The sequence below is a fragment of the Schistocerca americana genome, chromosome 7 (genome assembly GCF_021461395.2).
Source record: "Schistocerca americana isolate TAMUIC-IGC-003095 chromosome 7, iqSchAmer2.1, whole genome shotgun sequence".
Lineage (NCBI taxonomy): Eukaryota > Metazoa > Arthropoda > Insecta > Orthoptera > Acrididae > Schistocerca > Schistocerca americana.
In genome coordinates, this window is record NC_060125.1 from 134620781 (window position 1) to 134643171 (window position 22391).

General features: G+C 39.1%; 1 protein-coding gene across 1 annotated transcript in view; it reads right to left on the reverse strand.

The window, feature by feature from the left end:
* Nucleotides 1–22391, reverse strand: part of LOC124621911 (malignant T-cell-amplified sequence 1 homolog) — a 68126-nt gene that overhangs the window by 23598 nt on the left and 22137 nt on the right. The window contains exon 4 of the mRNA XM_047147413.1: nucleotides 11591–11724. Within this exon, the coding sequence (XP_047003369.1) occupies nucleotides 11591–11724 (134 nt within the window). The remainder of the gene's footprint in view (nucleotides 1–11590; nucleotides 11725–22391) is intronic.

The following is a 22391-nucleotide window of genomic DNA, read 5'->3' on the forward strand; positions in this document are numbered from 1 at the left end:
TTGCCCCAAAATTGGAATACACTGCTTGTTGTAACCCACGGAACATCAAGTAACCGAAGACAATTCCAGAGATCCCATATCCATGAAAGTGGTTGAGTTCAGTAAAGTCACTGCTGCACTCATGTCCACCTGCAGTCTGAACACTTTGTTCATCACTAGCACTTCCATAACCAGTTTGTTATGATTCATAAGCACTGGAGAGACACAATTAACATCCATGTCCACATTCGCATTGGGGGTTGGAGCAAAACACAATGATATGTCTTTTAGTCCTATAGTTGCTACAAGTCGCCCAGCGCTTAGAGCACGCACCCCTGTCGTGTTGCACGGAACATTATTGCCAAGATGGAAGTGCTGTGATTGACAAGTCACTCTCCAGTGTGGTGCAGAGGCCATGTTTTTATGGCTCCCTGTTGAGAACTGACGGACTTCCAAAGACTAGAAACAGGAGTCACTGCAACAATGTCACACCAGGCCTCAATCTGATCACCAGCAACACGAGATACCCCCGAAAGATAGAGTAATATTTAACACTTCTGGCAAAGATGGATTCTTGCATTGTAGCACATACTGATGCACATCCTTGTGAGAAGCCAACTGAATGATGACATCACGGACAGCAGAACCATGATGAGCATTGGTAACAAACTGACATTTGCATGCAGACAATGAAGTTTGGCTACCCAGGCCCTGTATGACTGGAAGGCCTGTGTATGACCACGATAGAACTCTACACACACTGCAATGAATGCACAAATTTACGATGGTAATCCGACAACTTATACATTTTGTAGAACAATTCGACACAGATTTCTGGAGTGGGGCTAAATGGCACAATAACTGGTAATTCCAAGAAGAAATCCATAAAAGGAACAAAGTCTTACAAGTGTTTACATTATTGACACCAAGGTGAAGAAGTGTTGTTGAAGCCACTTCTCATTAGCCTCCCAGTCTTCAGATGTGTTGTCATAAGGGGTAAAGGGCGGCAGGCATGTTGACAGAGTGGAATGTGGCCAACGAGTTCGAGGAGAGATTGGCACACTGCCTCCATGGAAAGAAGTACAGAAGGAACGACCAAATAGACTGAGCACATGGAAGTAAATATCACACTTTTCGCCAATTGTGTGGTAGTGTAAGACACAAACAACAGCACAGCCCCAATGAGCCAAAGTCTATTCTTCTTCCACATACAAGCGAACAACAGTTGAGAACATGAGACACAAACACAGAACTAATCCACGTATTGATACAAGCAGTTACTGACAATAAGCATGAGCACAATATGAGAGGAAGAGCCTGCTGCCTACACTTATAAAGAGGAGGGCTCGACTAGATGACATGACAGATGCTGTGCCATGTGCACAAGTTACGTGGCCCACTGTAGGCAGCCTCTGGTGGCTGGCCAATGCAGATGCTGTTGGCAGAATACTTGAAGTGTAGTATGCCGGTGGAATAGTGCCACAGCACATATCCAAGTATTAGGGACAGGGTGATAAAAGACAGTCATTGGTTAAATCCATTTGTTCAACTTTTTGTGATCTGTCATCTTCAAAAAATCTGTTTATAATGGGTTTACAGAATTTTGTTGCAGTCCTGCTTCCACTAGTGATGAGTTTTGTGCAGGTCAACCAAAGTCAATTGCTATTTCAGCAATTATAAATGCTATGTAAGCTTTTGACAATGTTGACTGGAATACTCTCTTTCAAATTCTGAAGGTGGCAGGGGTAAAATACAGGGAGTAAAATACAGGCTATTTACAATTTGTACAGAAACCAGATGGCAGTTATAAGGGTTGAGGGACATGAAAGGAGAAGGGAGTGAGACAGGGATGTAGCCCATCCCCGATGTTATTCAATCTGTATATTGAGCAAGCAATAAAGGAAACAAAAGAAAAATTTGGAATGGGTATTAAAATCCATGGAGAAGAAATAAAAACTTTATGGTTCGCCAATGGCATTGTAATTCTGCCAGAGACAGCAAAGGACTTGGAAGAGCAGTTGAATGGAATGGACAGTATCTTGAAAGGAGGATATAAGATGAACATCAACAAAAGCAAAGTGAGGATAATGGAATGTAGTCGAATTAAGTCAGGTGATGCTGAGGGAATTAGATTAGGAAATGAGACACTTAAAGTAGTAAAGGAGTTTTGCTATCTGGGGAGCAAAATAACTGATGATGGTCGAAGTATAGAGGATATAAAATGTAGACTGGCAATGGCAAGGAAAGCGTTTCTGAAGAAGAGAAATTTGTTAACATTGAGTATAGATTTGAGTGCCAGGAAGTCGTATCTGAAAGTAATTTGTATGGAGTGTAGCCATGTGTGGAAGTGAAACATGGACAATAAATAGTTTGGACAAGAAGAGAATAGAAGCTTTCGAAATGTGGTGCTACAGAAGAATGCTAAAGATAGATGAGTAGATCACATAACTAATGAAGAGGTATTGAATACAATTGGGGAGGAGAGGAGTTTGTGGCACAACTTGACTAGAAGAAGGGATCGGTTGCTACGAAATGTTCTGGGGCATCAAGGGATCATCAATTTAGTACTGGAGGGCAGCGTGGAGGGTAAAAATCGTAGAGGGAGACCAAGAGATGAATACACTAAGCAGATTCAGAAGGATGTAGGCTGCAGTACGTACTGGGAGATGAAGCAGCTTGCACAGGATAGAGTAGCATGGAGAGCTGCATCAAACCAGTCTCCGGACTGAAGACCACAACAAAAACAAATACTGTGTGCAACATGACTGAAGACAATTTCAGCAAAGCTCAAAAACAGGTTGGATTCTATCAGTATCAAGTAATCCTCAAAAATATTTCACTGAAGAAATGTAAAATCCGTATACAACAAAATAAAACTTTGACAAATTCATACAAGCCAGAAACAGAGCAACAATCAACTGTTTTGGTGTTCCAAGATTAGCTGAAACCAATAAAAGAGGTTGATTCACTAAGCTCTTCCATGAAAAAAAAAAAAAAAATCACCTGTTTCTTTAGTTGCATTGGAGATGTAACAACCATTCGTTTTAGAGGATCTAAGAATAGTTAACGTCGCTAAGTAGTTCACAAGCAATCTGTTCGTGAGCAAGCAGTCAATGATCGGGAAAAACATTCAAAACTGTGCAACATTTTTAACGTGACAATGTCAACTGTAAGACAGCATATAAAACAATCAATTATTTGATGGAGAAAAATATTGAATTAATGGCTGATTGCCTATATGCATCAGATACATTCCCACCAACTTTCTCTCTTTGTCTCTCAAACAAAAGATGTGTGAACAGGGAACTACTGTCTTGAGGCACCAACATCAGAATGGAAGAAATGTCTGTAGTATTGGTCCAAATATATGCAAAAGTTCTGAGAAACAATACAATAATTTGAAAAAAAAAAAAAAAAAAAAAAAAAATCTATCTTTGGTTTCATAAAACTTAAATTGGTGGCCCTTGTAATAATGTGTAACGTTGCAAGACACATTCAAAAACCCATGGTGCAAAATAATTCATTTGACGGCCTACATTCATAATTTTTTTGCTGTAATTATCTCTTCTCTTCAAAATTTTGACACCACTACAACAATGATAATTAATTTCTTGTCATATGCATATATTTAAAATGGTATCATCTTGCTTTCAGCTGTTAGTGTTTTATTTTACAATTGCAATTTTGGCGTTACGCCTTTTTCAGCCCCCTATGAACATAACACAATGTAATGAGAACAATGAAAAATGGGATTAACAGTTTGTGCAACCAGTTTTGTAGTTCTTTGACATTCACATACTTACAAGATTTTGACATACAGGTTTACATTAAGTACAGATAAAAATGCAACATGCACATCAAAGAACAACTAGTGAGCAAAATTAGTCCATGTTCCATTTCACATATTGAAATTTTAAGTGACCTGTATATATCATGTCAAACTGACACATCTGCAAAGGTGCAATATAATACGTTAGGGTATATGTCTAAAACAACTGAGAAAATTTTTATTTCTGAGGTCTGTTTGTTGATTGAACATGTACCGTGGTTGTTCTTCCAATGCGCTATAAAATTCAATTTTTCTAGAGCATCCAATAATCTGCCTTTCTCTGCCCTATGTAGTACCTTTAAAGATTCCTCAAGCTGCTGGTTTTATGACTGTAGTTTCGTACATGTGCACTAAAAGAAGATTTACAATTCTCACTTATGTTGGTGTGCCCTCTAAATCTGGTGGAGAAACATCTACCTGTTCACCCAACATAGAAATTTTCACATTTGATTTTATAAATCCATGAGGATGTAGATGGTTTTGTTTTGTCGGTGGTGTGTCAAACTATTCTCCCTACTTTGTCGTTTGTGCAGAATCCAATTTGTACATTAGTTTTACAAAAATTATCATGTATTCTGTCCAATATGGTACCATAATAATGTAAAGCAATATTTTTCTTTTTTCTGTTTCTGTTTATACTGTTAATGTTATTCACTATCTATATTGTTGCATCTGTTATGCAATCTTCTTGTATACATTTTGTCCACCGCAGGCGTGATTCGTAGTTAAAGGTTCTGAGGAGTCACCCCATGGTGTATATTGAAATAAATTTCTCACCAACTTACAGAATTTATATTATCAGAATGCATTTTCCGTATTTCCCACACAGATTTAAATTATGGCAGTCACCGTTTTTGGGACTTCTGATGCATGATGTTTTTCGAACAGGTGTTAGCTAGCCTTAAAACTGGCCCCCCTTGAAATGCCACCCAGGTCTACGTAGAGAAGGTCTGGAAGCATGGCTTCTCGGAGTATAGCTCTCATGGGCATCCTGAAGGATCTGGTGTTTCAGCCAAAGGAAGTCCTACCAACCTGCAAATAATTTTCACATCCCACTCCTTAAGTTGAAAGGACACAAACAGAGTTCCCAACATTTTATCATCAAATCCCTATCTCTGTATACCTCTGTTATGCTTTGATGTGCCATTAACCCTCAGGTGCACTGTTTTTCATAACACGAGTGGGCGTGTGGCATACTTTGTACACAGGTAAAGAATAGCTGTCTTTATGTTACCAGATTAGATGTGAATGAGCAAAATGACTGTTTAATCTTGGTTTAAATAAACAGCAATAAGACAAACTTAAATAACATGAGCTAAAGCACTGCTTAGTTAAGCAATAATGAAATAAACTATCATATCATTCCCTTGCAACAGACAGATGTTACCCCATAGTAATAACCCACTCATAGCACTAAACAGCAAGCCAACTGCTTATTCAATTACTAATTATCTCGTAGACAACTGCCTCATTATAGGATTGTGTTACTAGCCCTTAATATGGGTAATTTTCTTCCACAGAAAGTAATTTTTGCTCACCTAGCTCGCTGTTTATTTTACATTACTGCTGCTTACTTGGATCTATAACAATACAAATTATCACTCTTTTAGATGAAGCTATAAGAAAGGAATAGGTATGGGCTTGCAATTGTGAAACAACACTGGAACTGTGCGAAACAATTTTTAGTATTATTGTTCTGACAGTTTTTGTTTCTGCAATTGCCTATTCCATCCATTATTGGAATAAGTTCACAAATGTCTCGTCAGAGTGCACCTGAGTATGGTTACATGAGTATCACCACCTAGTGAGTTTCACAAAATGTATCTTGCTACTTTATTTTCCTTGCTTGCTGACTGTGTTTTCAGATTATGTGCCTTATTAGTAAGCTCCTTTTTGTGAGTGTATTGTGCACGAGTTTAGCGAATTTTACTTTTTAGGGAATAACTTCAACATACCAAGAGTTCAAAAACAACACAATGTGAATTCAATGTGCAATTTATCAAGTAAAAATTTGGAACATATGGTTAGGATGAAAACGAAGGAACTTTGAGCACCCAGACCCAATCTCAGCATTAGTTATGAACAAAAACAGAGGAAATCCGAGCAAGGGTATACATGCAGTTTTAACACAGCACTGTACAAAGCTGCTGAGTGGTTGTGAAGTAAAAAACACATTTTTTTCTGTTTCACCTATCTTGTGACACGTATTAGTCAGAGTGCTTGGACTGAAAATAGCTCTACAAACTTAAAAAAATGTTCACACAAAGGTGAAAAAACGCAATTCCAGAGAAAAATATTTAAATGGTTTTATTCAATTTTCAATGGGAAAGCTGCCATTATGTGCCAAACAGATAATGCTTAACACCTTAATGTAAAGACTTATAATAAAAATATATCAAAAAAACTGTTATATATTGATTGAACAGATAACTGCATTAAATTCTGTGGCAAATTTGAGCTAGCCTTAAGGGGCCATGACAAAACAGGAAATTCTCTACAAACTCTGGAGTTTTTCGAGATTAGTTAGCCAGATTTCAGAACGGAGCAGTGCGTTTAGGCAGCACATTGAAAAATCAGGAAATGGGGTTTCCTTAGGCCTGTCAAAAACAATTCAAAATGAACTGCTGGAATGAGTTACGCCTTAATCTCATCAGGAGAGAATTGTCGAAGAAAAATTTCTATGCACTCAAATCGACAAAACAACTGTCTGTGCAAATTTGTCACAACTGGTCACAATGTTTGAACTATGCAGCTGTTCTCAGTCAGCTAGAGAAAATGAATGTAAATGAAACACCTCAAAAACTGATAGCTCGGTGTTATGACGGTGCTCCTGTTATAAGTGGCCACAAAAGTGAAGTTCAAATCAGAATTAAAGAAATTATGAAAATACTCGCTTTATTCACAGTTATCCATATTAAATAAATTTAATTACTGAATGTTGTGTGTTATGCAACAAGCAGGTACAGATATTCTTCAGCAATGTGGAAGGAATTTTTACCTTTTTCCCAGAGTCTCCTAAACGCACAGCCATTCTTGACGAGAGTGTGAAGAAACCTATTCCTCATTCAATCACATGGAATTTCAAATCATGGAATGTAACCACTAAAAACAAATGCCAAAAGGAAATTGTTGTGTGTATGGAAAAAAAATATGATGGTGATACTAATGATCACAGGATGATACACAACATTATGGGACTGAAGTCTTTCCTGAAGATGCAGATCTCCTCTTCTGGATACATTTTCTGATAAAGTCATGCCTCACTGTGGCACTCTGTTCAGTAGACTACTCCAAAGGAATAACGATGCAGTGAAAACTGTTTAATACATATCTCGCTTTGCAGCTTCTCTCCAGAATGTTAGGGCCTCATCGTAAATTAACAATCACTGAGAACAGACAGAACTGACTGCAAAATTGGGGCATTTCACTGAATCAAGAGAGGTGCATGCACGAGACATCTGTTACCACATCGCAACTCAGATCAGTGAGAGACTAAATTTTAATGATAACTTGTCAACTGCACCACTGTTTGAACAGTCATCATTTTTTAAACTTAAAGTTGTTTCCTACAGAAAGAACTGAAAGCAGTTATCAATTTGATTACACCAGAGTCTTCACACTTACATCATGAACTGAATGTGTTGTACAGTGGAAAGGATTTTATGAAAGTGTCAGGTGCTTTAACCTTGCTGAACTTACTTTATGCAAATAATACGAGAAAAGCTTTTCCTGGAAGTGTCAAACTTCTGCAGATACTATTAATCTTCCCAATCATGACTGGACATGCAGATCGCTGCTTTTCTACATTAAAGTGAGTGAAAACATTCATAAGTAATACAACGAATGAGGACAATCTTTATATGCTTAAGATGTGTTCTCAAAAAAACTACTGAATCAGCCAAATTTCTATAAAATGGCCATACACCATTTTGCGGTCTATAAGCGGAGAGGAGCTGATTTCATCATCTATAAACAAATGAATTAAGGGAATCAAAAGTGCATTAATAATTTTCTGACACTTCAGCATGTGAAACCATACTACAAATGACATGTTTTGGGCACATCTTTAATGTCCTGTATCACTTCAATCCGTATTTACATAACACACAAGTATACATATGATAAATGTGGTACATGTAAATTAACAAGGCAGTTGCATATGTCAGATGATCACAGCACAATATCCATGACACCATGGAAACATCACTGTTTTGTTATGCAAACTCAAACGCCATGGTGTGGATGCACAAAACATTAAACATCTGAAGTACAGAAATGAAACCATCAAAGGCAAAGCAGGCAATAATGCTAATATACTCCTCATTAAATATCTCTCCAAAATGCATCTTTTAGTATGATTTGTTGCGGTAAACTGTCGGAAAATGTCACATTGCGGGATAAATGAGCTACTTGTAGATATAAGCTTGGAGTTAGCTACTGATGTTATTTAGTGGTCGATTATGAAACAGAACGGAGATACAATATGTAAACATATGGTTGGAGTGTGATATTGGGACAATAGTCTGACACACCACTCACAAAACAGAACCATTTACACAGTGAGGGATTTATTAAATCTAATGTTGGTCAAACAGGCTGACGTTTCTCCACCAGAATGAGAGAGCACACAAACTTAATAAAGAGCTGTAAATCTTCATTTAGTGCACATCTACAAAACTACAATCATAAAACCAAGGAATATTTGACGGTAATACAGAGGGCAGTGAAAGGCAGATTACTACCGTACTTACTCGAATCTAAGCCGCACTTTTTTTCTGGTTTTCGTAATCCAAAAAACCGCCTGCGGCTTAGAATCGAGTGCAAAGCAAGCGGAAGTTATGAAAAATGTTCGTACGTGCCGCCACAACTAACTTCTGCCGTCGAATATATGTAGCGCTACACAGGCATGCTTCGTAGGCACAAAGATAAATACTGGCGCCAAAACCTCTGCGTCAGTAAATAAATTTTTTTAAAAAAAGTGGAAGACGAGCTTTTTTTCTCCGCCGCGAGTTTCGACCACTGCATTTTCATACATTATCCAACGAAGTAAATACAAATTCCGTATTGTTCATCTTCGAATGTAGCACAATTTCAGTGTACTATGAAAATCTGACTGGCAAGACTGTTTGGGATGTTTGTCAAGATGGCCCACTCTACGTTCTGAATTTTTTCCTATCTGTGAGAAGAGATGGTTGCTAATAGGAACCTGATGAAATTTGAATCACATACAGTATTCTCTTCACCATAAGAATAATACGAATATAAACATTTTGCCATGTATTCTTTCGTGTTTGCTGCTATCTCATTTAAATCCTGTCTGCCTAATAAACTACGAAACTAGAGTGAGACAACAGCAAACGCGGAAGAATATACGTATTGTGTCATGTTTATATTCGTATTATTCTTATGCCTAATAGTGATACTGTCAGAAATGAAGCACGCAAGTGACTAGATTTTTAAATCTAAGATGACTCTAATTTCTGTGCAGAATTTGATGTAATAAAGAAGCGGCCGCAAAGATTTTCAAACGGAGAAAAATTTTCGCCTAACTCTCGTTCAGAACATGTTCTATCATACGCAGTCTATTATTTGATTCTTGTTCATCATTATCAAAGAAAGCAGCAGTGTAAGTAACAACAAATAGCAGTCTCTTGCCATTGTTTCGCTAATGAGACGATTCCTCTCTCTCCCTCACATCTCTTTTTTTTAATATATATATATATATATATATATATATATATATATATATATATATATATATATATATATATATATATATATATATATATATATATTTTAAAAAATTGTACGCGGCAGTAGCGCGCATAAAAGCAAGCCATGCCGCGACCCGCGACAGGCCGTAAACACGCACTATCAGAATGCGACAAACAATGCATGACACAGTGCAGTAATGCGTTTTCAGCTTAAGAGTGACGCAAACACCTATAACAAAGAAAACGGCATTTATCAGATCAAAGCAAAATAAGCAATCGATTCAAACCAAACGAAGCACGTGAAAAAGGAAGGGTATCCGTATAAATACGGACGGAGCGCCTGACGCATAGCTTAACTGCTAAGCTTACGACTCGAACCAAACAACTGTAGCTGTATCGTCATTCATTCGACCTAAATTGTCTCTCATATTACAATGGCCCAACTTTGTTTCGATTTGGAGGTGCGGCCTAAAACTTTTCTCTCCCCTTGAATTTCGAGTCTCAAATTTCAGGTGCGGCTTAGATTCGGGAAATTTTTTTTTCCTTTATTTCGAGTCTCATTATTCGAGTGCGGCTTAGATTCGAGTAAATACGGTAAGCATTCTACAAGAAATTGAACTTTATAGCACCTTCGAAGAACGACCATGTTACACACTCAATGAACAAACAGTCCTCAGAAATAAAAATTTTCTCAGTTGTTTTAGACATTTACTCTAATGTATTACGAGTGCACACTTTCAGATGAGTCAATCTGTAGTGCTATATATAATCTACTCAAAACTGCAGTACATGAAATGGAATACTGACTATAGTCTGATTAAAACTACTTGACAGTTGATGTCTATCTCTTGCCCCTTCAAAGTTGCTACATTGGCTGCTGGCTACTGCTCAATCATTAGTGACACAGAAACAAAATGGTCACATCACAAAATAGTGCTGTTAATGTATAACACGAAGTACTGTTGGAAGTGGCTGGCGCACCGTATAACGGAAATGCAAGATGCTCTGTCGGCAACCCATGACTGAAATATGGCAAATGACGCACTTTGCAGCCCTGAATTTAAACTCGTCTTAACCACAACCTTGTGGTGTGCAATGTATCCACGAAATGGCTGTCAGCAATCTGCAGCAGAATTACAATCACAATTGCTTTGTTCACAGCAATTGAAGCTAACCTCTACAAGAAAACTCAAGGCGTAAAAATTTTTGTCTCCGTGGTAAAAGCAAACTTTAATTTCTTGCTGTCATTGGTTACCTAATACTATCCTTGAACTTGCTACACAAGCTGCAGCATTACCAACCGATGAGCACTCCTGGTTGGCACCTGGTTGCTGATTATGGATGACACAGATAGATTCCAAACGAAAAAAAGAATGACGACAAGAAAAATAACAGCAAAGTAAAAAGTCAAAACAATGGTGAAAATGATAGGCAAAAAGTATAAGCAATGAAAGAAAAAAATATTTGAACCAATTAAATGAATAAAAATAGTAATTAAAGTATTTTGATTAGATTTGGAAACAAAAAATTTCAGAAGGCCAGACCCAGGATCAGGCTTCCAAACACATCAAGGAAGAAAGCCAGACAAGGAACTGGAAGTGAACTGACCAATAATTGCAGTTGGAGGAAACCAGCTCCAATGCGTGAAGCGTCAACTATCATTTCCATTAATTTTTTTCAGACTATAGTACTACTGACAAATTTTTCTTTGATGTTCATATTACATTGTTATTTCTGCTTAATGTAAAGCTATCAATCAAAATCTTGTTCATATACGAATGTCAACAAACTACAAAATTGGTTGTACATACTATTAAACCCACTTTATGTTGTTCTCATTACATTGTATTATGTTTATAGAAGCTTGACAATGGCATAATACCACAATTGGAACAGTGCTAAAATTGCAATCATACAATAAATCACAAACAGCTGAAAGCACAATATCATCATTTAAGCAACTATAATGGCACATGATGTTATATTTGGCTTGTGTAACATGTTCAAGTCGTTTACTTCCAGTAACTTAAATTCATTAAATCACAATTTTATATGAAATAAAGGATACGACAATTGTTCCCTTTGGAACTGGAGTCATTTTGGCTCCTGGAGATGTAAGTCCCGGACACATAATGTTAGCACCACTAAGGACAAATCGAATAGCTCCCTTATCAACCTGCTCCCATGGCAACAGGAATGGATCTGTAACAAAGAAACGATCATACATCATGATGTGTGCTAGGTGCCTGACAAAATTGATGGATGAGTAACGCACACATAAATCAAGCTGGCATAGCCAACAATGAAAGGTAAAATCTTATGAGTTTCGTCAGAACTACTTGCTGGTTCTTATTTATCTGATGTCTCACATCAGTTAAAAAAAAACACAAAATCCCAGAAACCTGTAACTTATAAGAAAGTATCTTAAACTACTCTAATGTAAAAAATGAAGAATCTCCTTATAATCAAGTGCTAATAAACGAAAAAGTATGACAATTTCAAACTAAGACAGAAAGCAATATTGCACTGTCTAAACTATAACAACAACAACAACAACAACAACCAGTTATACATGAAACTATAGCATTTCAAACAATGGAAAATCCAGGATGGAATGTAACAATACCAGAGAAGGGAAGTTGCTACTCACCATATAGCGGAGATGCTGAGTCGCGACAGGCACAACAAAAACAACTCCCAAATTAAACCATGCAGGACTAGTAAAAGACCTTCTCTCTTTCTCCCAGTCCCTACAGTGGAAACACTTTTTCGCCAACAACCTGACCAATCAGATTCAACCGAAGGCCAATATTGAACCTTGCCTACTCAGTTCATTCCTCCATCCACCCGTGATCCACCCCCACTGCCTCCAAACCACCACCTGTTAACTTTCCAGAATTTCTTAACCTCTAACTTTGTCTCAACATCATTCCCCAAATCCCTCAACATGCAAACTAACCCTACATCCGCAGAAAGAACCGCAGTCCACCATCTAAAAACTGATCCCGACCTTATAATCCTACCTGCTGACAAAGGCTCCACCACCGTTGTTTAGAACCGTAAGGATTATGTGGCAGAAGGACTCCATCAGCTGTCAGATACTTACAGTAATCCAGCAGAATCTCCAGTCACTACTGAAATCCTTAGGCCCATCCCAGAACCTCTCCCCAGAGTCCATCTCTCTACTGACCCCTACCACTCCTGCACTCCCACCCTCTACATGTTGCCTAAAGTCCATAAACCCAACCACCCAGGACGCCCCATTGTGGCTGGTTACTGTGCCCCCGCTGAGAGAATCTCTGCTCTCATAGGCCAACACCTTCTACTTATTACCTGGAACCTATCCTCCTATATAAAAGATACCAACCATTTCCTCGACCGACTCTCCACAGTTCCTGTCTCTTTACCACACGGTGCCCTGCTCGTCACTATTAATGCCACCTCCCTGTACACTAACATTCCTAATGCCCATGGCCTTACTGCTATCGAACACTACCTTTCCAGACTCCCTATGGATTCCAAACCAACAACCTCCTTCCTAGTCTCCATGACCAACTATGGTGGTGGTGGTGGTGGTGGTGGTGGTGGTTAGTGTTTAACGTCCCGTCGACAACGAGGTCATTAGAGACGGAGCGCAAGCTCGGGTTACGGAAGGATTGGGAAGGAAATCGGCCGTGCCCTTTCAAAGGAACCATCCCGGCATTTGCCTGAAACGATTTAGGGAAATCACGGAAAACCTAAATCAGGATGGCTGGAGACGGGATTGAACAGTCGTCCTCCCGAATGCGAGTCCAGTGTGCTAACCACTGCGCCACCTCGCTCGGTATGACCAACTATATCCTCACCAACAACTACTTCTCCTTTGAACGCATTACCTACAAACAAATCTGCAGTATGGCTATGGGCACCCACACGGCATCATCCTATGCTAACCTAATGAGGGCCATCTAGAGGAATCCTTCCTAAAAACCCAGAATCCGAAACCCCTCACCTGGTTCAGATTTATTGATGACATCTTTGCTATCTGGATTGAAGGTGAGGACACCTTATTCACATTCCTCCAGAACCTCAACAACTTCTCTCCCATTTGCTTCACCTGGTCCTACTCAACCCGACAAGCCACCTTCCTACATGTTGACCTTCACCTCATGGATGGCTACATCAGTACTTCCGTACATATCATATCAAACCTACTAACCACCAGCAACACCTCCACTTCGACAGGTGCCACCCATTTCATACCAAGAAGTCTCTTCTGTACAGCCTAGCCACCTGTGGTCGTCGCATCTACAGTGACGAGCAGTCCCTCTCAAAATATACCGAGGGTCTCACTGAAGCCTTCACTGATCATAATTATCCTCCCATCCTTGTACAAAAACAAATCTCCCGTGCCTTATCTTTCCAGTCTCCCACCACCTCTGAAAGTCCCACAGTCCGGCCACAGAGGTACAGTCCCCTCTTAACTCAGTACCATCCGGGACTGGAGCAACTGAATTACATTCTCCGCCAGGGTTTCTATTACCTCTCGTCGTGCACTGAAATGAGAAATGTCCTGCCCACTATCCTTCCCACCCCTCCTACCGTGGTATTCTGTCGTCCACCGAACCTACACAAGATACTCGTCCATCCTTATACAACCCCTGCTCCCAATCCCTTACCTCATGGCTCATACCCCTGTAACAGACCTAGATGCAAGACCTGTCCCATACATCCTCCTACCACCACCTGCTCCAGTCTGGTCACTAACATCACCTATCCCATCAAAGGCAGGGCTACCTGTGAAACTAGTCATGTGATTTACAAACTAAGCTGCAACCACTGTGCTGCATTCTATGTAGGAATGACAACCAACAAGCTGTCTGTCCTCATGAACGGCCACTGACAAACTGTGGCCAAAAAACAAGTGGACCACCCTGTTGCTGAACACACTGCCAAACATGATATCCCTCATCTCAATGACTGCTTCACAGCCTGTGACACATGGATCCTTCCCACCAACACCAGCTTTTCTGAATTGTGCAGATGTGAACTTTCCTGCAATACATCCTACTTTCCCGTAACCCTCCTGGCCTCAACCTTCGTTAGTCACTGTCCTCACCCATCCAGCCCCCTCCTTGTTCCCATTCCAGCACTACACAGCCGTCATTTCACCACCGCACCCAGTCTTTTAATTTCTTTTTATTTCTCTCCTTTCCGCTACTTACCCCCTCCCCCCTCCGCACCTTCTCTCCTGCCCTCCATCTAAACTGCAACACTTCACTGTCCACCACTCCCACCATACTATCCCTCCCCCTGCCTCCTCCTTACCCCCAACCCAGTCACCACTCCCATCATTCACTGGTGCTGCTGCTCGCAGTGTAGTTTTAGCTCTTTGAGACTGGCGCACGTGTGTGTGTGTGTCTACTTCTGACAAAGGCCCTAATGGCCGAAAGCTATAATTGTGTGAAACTATAAAATTTGTTTGTTTATTCTTCCACCTCTCTCCGACGTACAACATACACACATAACAGAGTAATACTTAATCCCAGTGGTGACGACAGTGTTGTTCGCAGAATGAATGACAGAATTTTAAATAAACTCATGATTAATCAAATTGGTTACCATGTGTAAAAAAAAAAAAAAAAAAGACCAGCTTAATATTCTCCAGATGAGAGAGAGCACAATGTGCTGGAGAGTTGTCAACAAGAAGCAGTCTCTTCCTTTTCTGAGCCCTGATCCCAACATCTTATTTCAACTTCAAAGAGCTTGGAAATCATCCAGGAGTTTTTATTAGCACTGAAGTGCACTGGCAGATTTTCTACATGCTTAAAACACCTAGATTTTTTTATTTACCTATCATGAGCAATTTTGTCTTCTCAGTTCCATCTGGAGTAGTACAAACCAGAACTGTTATTCATTTAGACAACTTGCTACCAACACATTTTTCACCCTTGAATTTTAGAGTTTTGACAAGTGTCAATTTAAAGAAAATGCCAGTCTCATCTGCATTAAAAATGTCGCAGTCTGCACATCCTTTATAAACTGTAGGCCATGTGGCAGTGAGCCACTGTTGGGTTGTTCCAGTATTCATACTGTTGGCTTCACTGCCCACTTTGCCAAAAATAATGCTGTGACGTTGCTTGAATCTGTCAATCCAGTCACTGCTGCACACGAATTTCTCATCTTTTAATTTATTGTCTACCTCAGGGAGTCACACCTAGTGATACGTGGCTGGCGACCACGGGGCCCCGAGCTGAGTCCTGGCATTGCTTCCACTTACTTATGCCAGGCTCCTCACTCTTATCTTTCCTATCTGGCCACCCTCGGCCAGCTCTTTTTCTTTTCCGGCCCTGACGCTATTAGGTTTCGAGGGCTAGGGGTCTTTCATTTTCCAACCTATACTTCTCATGCAGCGTCTGACCCGGAGCGGGCGGCTGCAAAAGGCGTCTGTATCCCATGTTAGGGGCGGCCTCCAGAACTGCGGAAGGCAACAGAATACCACCGCAGATTATCTTCCCTGCATAATGCAGTCTCCATTTTATGCACAAAAAATGGCTTCCTCTCACGTTAAATCAGTGCCTGGAGGTAAAATAGTCCCCCATTCGGATCTCCGGGGGAGACAACTTGAAAGGAGGCAAAAAATCAAAACGAGAATTGGTACCTGGAATGTCAGAACTCTGCTACAAGCAGGAAAACTAGAAAACCTTAAAAGAGAGATGGAAAAGAATCATATGGACCTCGTAGGAGTTGCTGAGGTAAGATGGAATGGACATGGAGAGTTGCAGTCAGATGAATATGTATTCTACTACTCAGGAGAAGAAGTAAAAGGAATTAATGGAGTAGGAATGATTATGACAAAGGAATTGGCTAAATGTGTGGAATATGTAGACTATGCAAATGACTGGGTTATTGGTGTAAGGCTGAAAGGAGCACAAAAAGATTTACTGATTGTCCAGGTGTATATGTCAACTTCAGAACATGATGACCAAATTGTAGAGGAAACGTACAATGTAATAGAGAGAATAATGGACGAAAATAAAAAATGCTGCAAAATAGTAATGGGAGACTGGAACACCATTGTGGGAGAAGGGAAAGAGGGAAACATAGTAGGCAGTCACGGTCTTGGAAAGAGAAATGACAGAGGTGAATGGTTAATTGACTTCTGCAGGGAAAGGCAGCTGATAGTGGCAATCACATGGTTCAAGAACCATAAGAGGAGGCTCTACACTTGGAAATCACCAGGGGATAGATATAGAAACCAAATCGATTTTATACTGGTAGAAGAAAGATACAGGAATGGAATCAAGAAGGTGCACACATTACCAGGTGCAGATATTAATAGTGACCACAACTTACTTATGGCAGAAATAGAAATCAGAATGAAAAAACTGAAAAAGGCGACAATGGTGAAGAAATGGGATCTAGAGAAGATAAGGTCCAACAAAGAACAAATTACAGAAATGCTGCCTCGGGACTTTCTAAACACATTACGAGACAAAGAAGCACCTGATAATGCCAACGAGTACTGGAATATGCTGAAAGAAGGAATCATTAAAGCAGGACAGCAAAATATAGGATATGTAAAAGGGAAAAGGTCAAAAAAACCATGGGTCACACAAGAAATGATTTCCAAGATGGAGGAGAGAAGAAAATTGAAAAACAAGAACACTGAAGATGCAAGAAAGATATACTGAAGGTTAAATAACGAACTGCGAAGAGAAACAGAGCAGGCTAGGAAAAAATGGCTAAAAGAGGAATGTGATGAAATTGAAGAACTGGACAGGAAGGGAAGATATGACTTACTATACAACAGAGTAAAGACTATGACATGGGAACAAAACAGAGCAGGAAGTGCTACTATGGAAATTTTGAGTAAAGACGAAGAGGTAGTGTATAAAGATCGTGACGATGTCCTCCAGAGATGGGAAGAATATATAAAAGAGCTATATGACACAAATAGCAAACCAGAAACTCTGGAACTTGAATCACACAACAGTGTAAGTGATGAAGAGAAAGGACCGACCATCATAATGGAAGAAGTAAAGTCTGCCATTGCTGCAATGAAAAATGGCAAAGCAGTAGGTACAGACACAATACTGGGAGAAATACTAAAATGCTTGAACCACAATGGAATAAGAGAAATATTGAGGTTATGTAATAAAATATAAGACAGTGGTGAATGGCCTGAGGACTTTTTGACAACAGTAATGATTCCATTACCGAAAAAACAAGGAACCAAGAAATGCAGCGAGCACAGGACAATCAGCCTCATTTCACATGCAGCCAAAGTGATGTTAAGAATAATTAATAAAAGACGTGAAAAAGTAATAGAGGAGAATCTCGGCAAGGAGAAGTTTGGCTTTAGACGGAATACGGGCACCAGAGATGCAATAGGGCTCCTACGAATCTTGGGAGAAAGGTTTATTGAAAAAGGAAGAGACCTATATATGTGCTTCATCGATTTAGAAAAGGCATTTGACAATGTGGTTTGGGACAAGCTGGCGACTATTATGAGGGAAAAGAGAGTGGACTGGAAAACCAGAAGACTTATAAACTCGTTGTGCCTTAATCAAAAAGTTTCAGTTAAAGTGAGAGGAGAAAGTACAAACTGGATCAGACTAGGGAAAGGAGTAAGACAAGGATGCTGTTTATCACCTACTCTTTTCAACCTGTACTTGGAAAATATGATTGACCAATGCTCATTAGATGACAAAGGAGTAGAAATTGGAGGAAGAGGAGTAGGGTGCTTGAGATTTGCTGACGACATGGTCCTTCTAGCCACAGGGGAAAAAGAATTACAGGATTTAGTGGACACCATTGCAACTAACGGAAAAAAATATGGAATGAAAATTAACACAAATAAAACAAAAGTATTGGCAATAGGAGGAAATAAGGAAACAAAAATTGTGCTGAATGGAGAAACACTAGAACAGGTGCAAAATTTTAAGTATCTTGGAAGCAGGATAGACACCGACTGGAAGTGCACCACAGAAATTAAAACAAGGATAGCAATGGCAAAAGAGGCGTTTTATAAGAAAAGGAGAATCTTCTGCAGAACTCAGAAAGAGACTCATAAAACGTCTTGTATGGAGTGTTCTTCTATATGGCGCTGAAACATGGACTATGAGGAAAAAAGACAGAGAAAGGCTGGAGGCTTTTGAGATCTGGACATGGCGGAAGATGGAAAGAATAAGTTGGATGGACAGAGTAAAAAATGAAGAGGTACTGAGAAGAGTGGGAGAGAAAAGGCAGTTACTAGATGTAATAAAGAGAAGAAAAAGAAATTGGATTGGGCATATTTTAAGAAAGAATGACCGACTCATAAAAACAGTTTCAGAAGGTTATGTAGAAGGGAAAAGGAAGCAAGGAAGGAAGAGATTCCAGATACTGGATGACATGATGGACAGTACAACATACAGCAGCCTTAAGAAGGAAGCAATGGATCGCAGAAAATGGAGAGGCAAAGGACCTTCTCATATAGCAGATAACTGATGATGATGATGATGATGAATTTATTGTCAAATTATTCTGCTTTCACCATAACAAGAGGTCCACTAATGGGTACACTGATGTTCTTCTGTTGCTTAAACCACTTAAGCAGCACTTCAACCATGTTGCTCTGTTCAGCTTTCGTAACTGCTTAATTTTATATCCATTTTGTTCAAACACAATAATGATTTTATCCTTGTTCATACAAATCATTTAGACTGTGGAAATTACAGGGCCAAATTAATGACACACATCAACCTTTTTAGCTCTGTTCTCAATTTCATGAATCACTTTCACTTTTCTTTTACCAGCCATGCTGTTCTAAAATGCATGCACTTCGCAGCAAACTGCTATGGAAACTGACATGTGTACTTTGGCGAGTTCTGCAACTGTCATCACTACTGTAGTATGAATGTGCTAGATCAGCAATGAGGTGAGGGGTCTAAACAACACCCATCATTGATAGAAGGGCAGAGAGAAGACTATGCCACATTGCCATATTACAGCAACAGGTTTCGTTCTACAGTACACTGATTCTTGGAAAATCTTGTAGCTAACTGAGGTTGAAAATCACATTATATACAAGGTAAATGCATATACATTTGCTGTATTAAGCAAGGATGAGAAGAATGTTCCTTATGAGGAATATGGCTATACCACAGAAATCACGACATTATAGCTGAGTTGTCGTCGTAACCGATGTCATTACAAGAAAGTTCGACTGTATTTGTAAAAGTTGACTGATCTTAACTGTGACTCTCTGATATTGTAGTCATAAGAAACATTTTCCATTCTGTGAAGTGCAAACCTTTACTTTGCTGAACATTTAAACCAAGTTACCAGTCTATGCATCACTTTTAAATATTATCATGATCTTACTGCATATTTCTGCAGCTCTTTTTTCAGACAGTATTTCATCATACATAACTGTATCTTCTGCAAAAGTCAGACATTACTATTAATTTTGTCTGCCAGATCATTAATATATGGTGTTATGGTGTGGTTGTGTTTTTCATGGAGGGAGCTTGTACCCCCTGTTGTTTTGCATGGCACTATCATGGAGCAGACCTACGTTGATGTTTTAAGCACCTTCTTGCTGCCCGCTGTTGTAGAGCAATTCGGGGATGGCACTGCATCTTTCAATACGATCGAGCACCTATTCATAATGAATGGCCTATGGCAGTGTGGTTACACGACAATAACATCCCTGTAACAGACTGGCCTGCACAGAGTCCTCACCTGAATCCTATAGAACACCTTTGGGATATTTTGGAACGCCGACTTTGTGCCAGGCCTCACTGACCGACATCGATACCTCTCCTCAGTGCAGCACTCTGTGAAGAATGAACCACTATTCCCCAAGAAACCTTCCAGCACTTGATAGAATGTATGCCTGCGAGACTGGAAGTTCTCATCAAGGCTAAGGGTGGGCCAACACCGTACTGAATTCCAGCATTACCGATGGAGTGCATCAAGAACTTGTACATCATTTTCAGCCAGGTGTATGGATACCTTTGATCACTTAGTGTAGTTTTCTGTACATGTAAACCCTTCAACTTATTGTAGTTGCCCTTTGTAATTTGGTAATTATTGTTGCTACCACTGCCTAATTGTCAGTGTTATCAGTTCCTATGTAGATATATCCTCAAAGACATCAGCTTGTTGCCATTAGATCCAATAATTTCCATCAAGACTTGGGTTCCAAACCATCTGTTCTAATAGTTTTAAGAGAAGGACACCACTTTGCTACTGATTGTTTAATTATTAAAGTTTCCTCCTCCGATGATGGTATGATTAGGGAACTTCCATACTAGTGAACTGAGTTCCTGGTTAAATATGGAGGCAAGTCAGGTGTTTGATACAAGCATCCGATTACGACTCTGTGCCCACACTTGATACGGACAAGTAAACCTACCCAAGGGATACACTTCTATTTTGATTGGCTTCGAATATGTTGTAGTGTAGAGCAAAATAACACACACCTTTTTTTTTTAGTAAGTGGGTGAAATACCCCCTTGAAAATAGTTTTTTTAAATAGTTCTGAATGAATACTGTTGAAACAGTAACAGATATCAGAAAAATTTAAAATAAAATGTATGTTACAATGGTGCACCCATTTTGTTGAAAAAGTCATTTCTTTTAAAAACCTCTCCCCGCACTATTTTGTTTTTCATTTCAACCTTCAACTAACAGAAAAACATATATTATCATTAACAGCAAATTCAATCGAATATGATACAGTGCTGTTTCAGAGATGTATTTGTCAGAAATAAGGTAAAAATATCTCTACACCACTGTACACATTCCCGATGTGTGTCACCATCAATGCCATTTGCCATATTGTGTTGTTTAATAAGTCATTTCCAGATACCTACATTCCAAATGTATATTCAATATACATTGTTCTACTTTTTTTTTCTTTTAATAAAATAAAAACTACCTTGCGATGTATTTGTGTTTTCTTTTTAACATTTATGTATTTTTTATTTTCAATCTTTATTTAAATATGTTATATCTGAAATGGTTTGTAGATTATTGTTGTAACTTTATTGTAAAAAATGTACAATACGAAGGAAGCACAGAATTGTTTGGGTCAAAAAGTGCTGAATGGGAGGGAATTTCGAACAAATTACTTTTTTGACAAATATGGGCGCTAATGTACATTAAAAACCATAGAACTTTTTTTTATCTGTTTCTGTTTCAATGGTATTCACTCAGAAATATTGAACTCATTTTTTTTCCAGGGGATGTTTCATCTCCTTAACAGCTGATACAAGTATTAAAAAAATCTGCCTCTCTTATTTTGCTCATAATCAAAGCCGATCAAAACTGAGGTGTATCTCTGGGTAGGTTTACTTGTGAGTGTTGCCCAGACAATCTCACATGTGGCTTTAATGTCTATCTTGGTGAATTGCAACAAATACACCACGACTTACTACTAGTCTAGTCTTCTGTTATTTTCCAAATCTCAGTGCTTTCAGTTTCGGGTTTTAACCAGTTTTTTAAACCTAGTATTATACGGGCTTTGCTGCTTTTTGAGAGTACTTCAAACTCTCAACAATTTGCTGTACGGGTTACCACAAGTTTCCCCAAGTGAAATTCCCTGATATTTCCCCGATTTCCAGACAAGTTTTAGGAGTTTTCCCTGACAAATTTTTTGAGATCTCAAGGGTAAATTAAGGTGTAAGTTGACAATTTGTCTTTTCAGCTACAGTACAAGAAACAATAGTGCAAATGAGGAAATATCTAGAAAAGAACTAGCAAATAGATGGTGTCTCATGATACGAGCAAAAATCGTAAGTACTAACATGAACATCTTTGTTAATTAACTGTTTTTACATGGAGGAATGAACCATGGACCTTGCCGTTGGTGGGGAGGCTAGCGTGCCTCAACGATACAG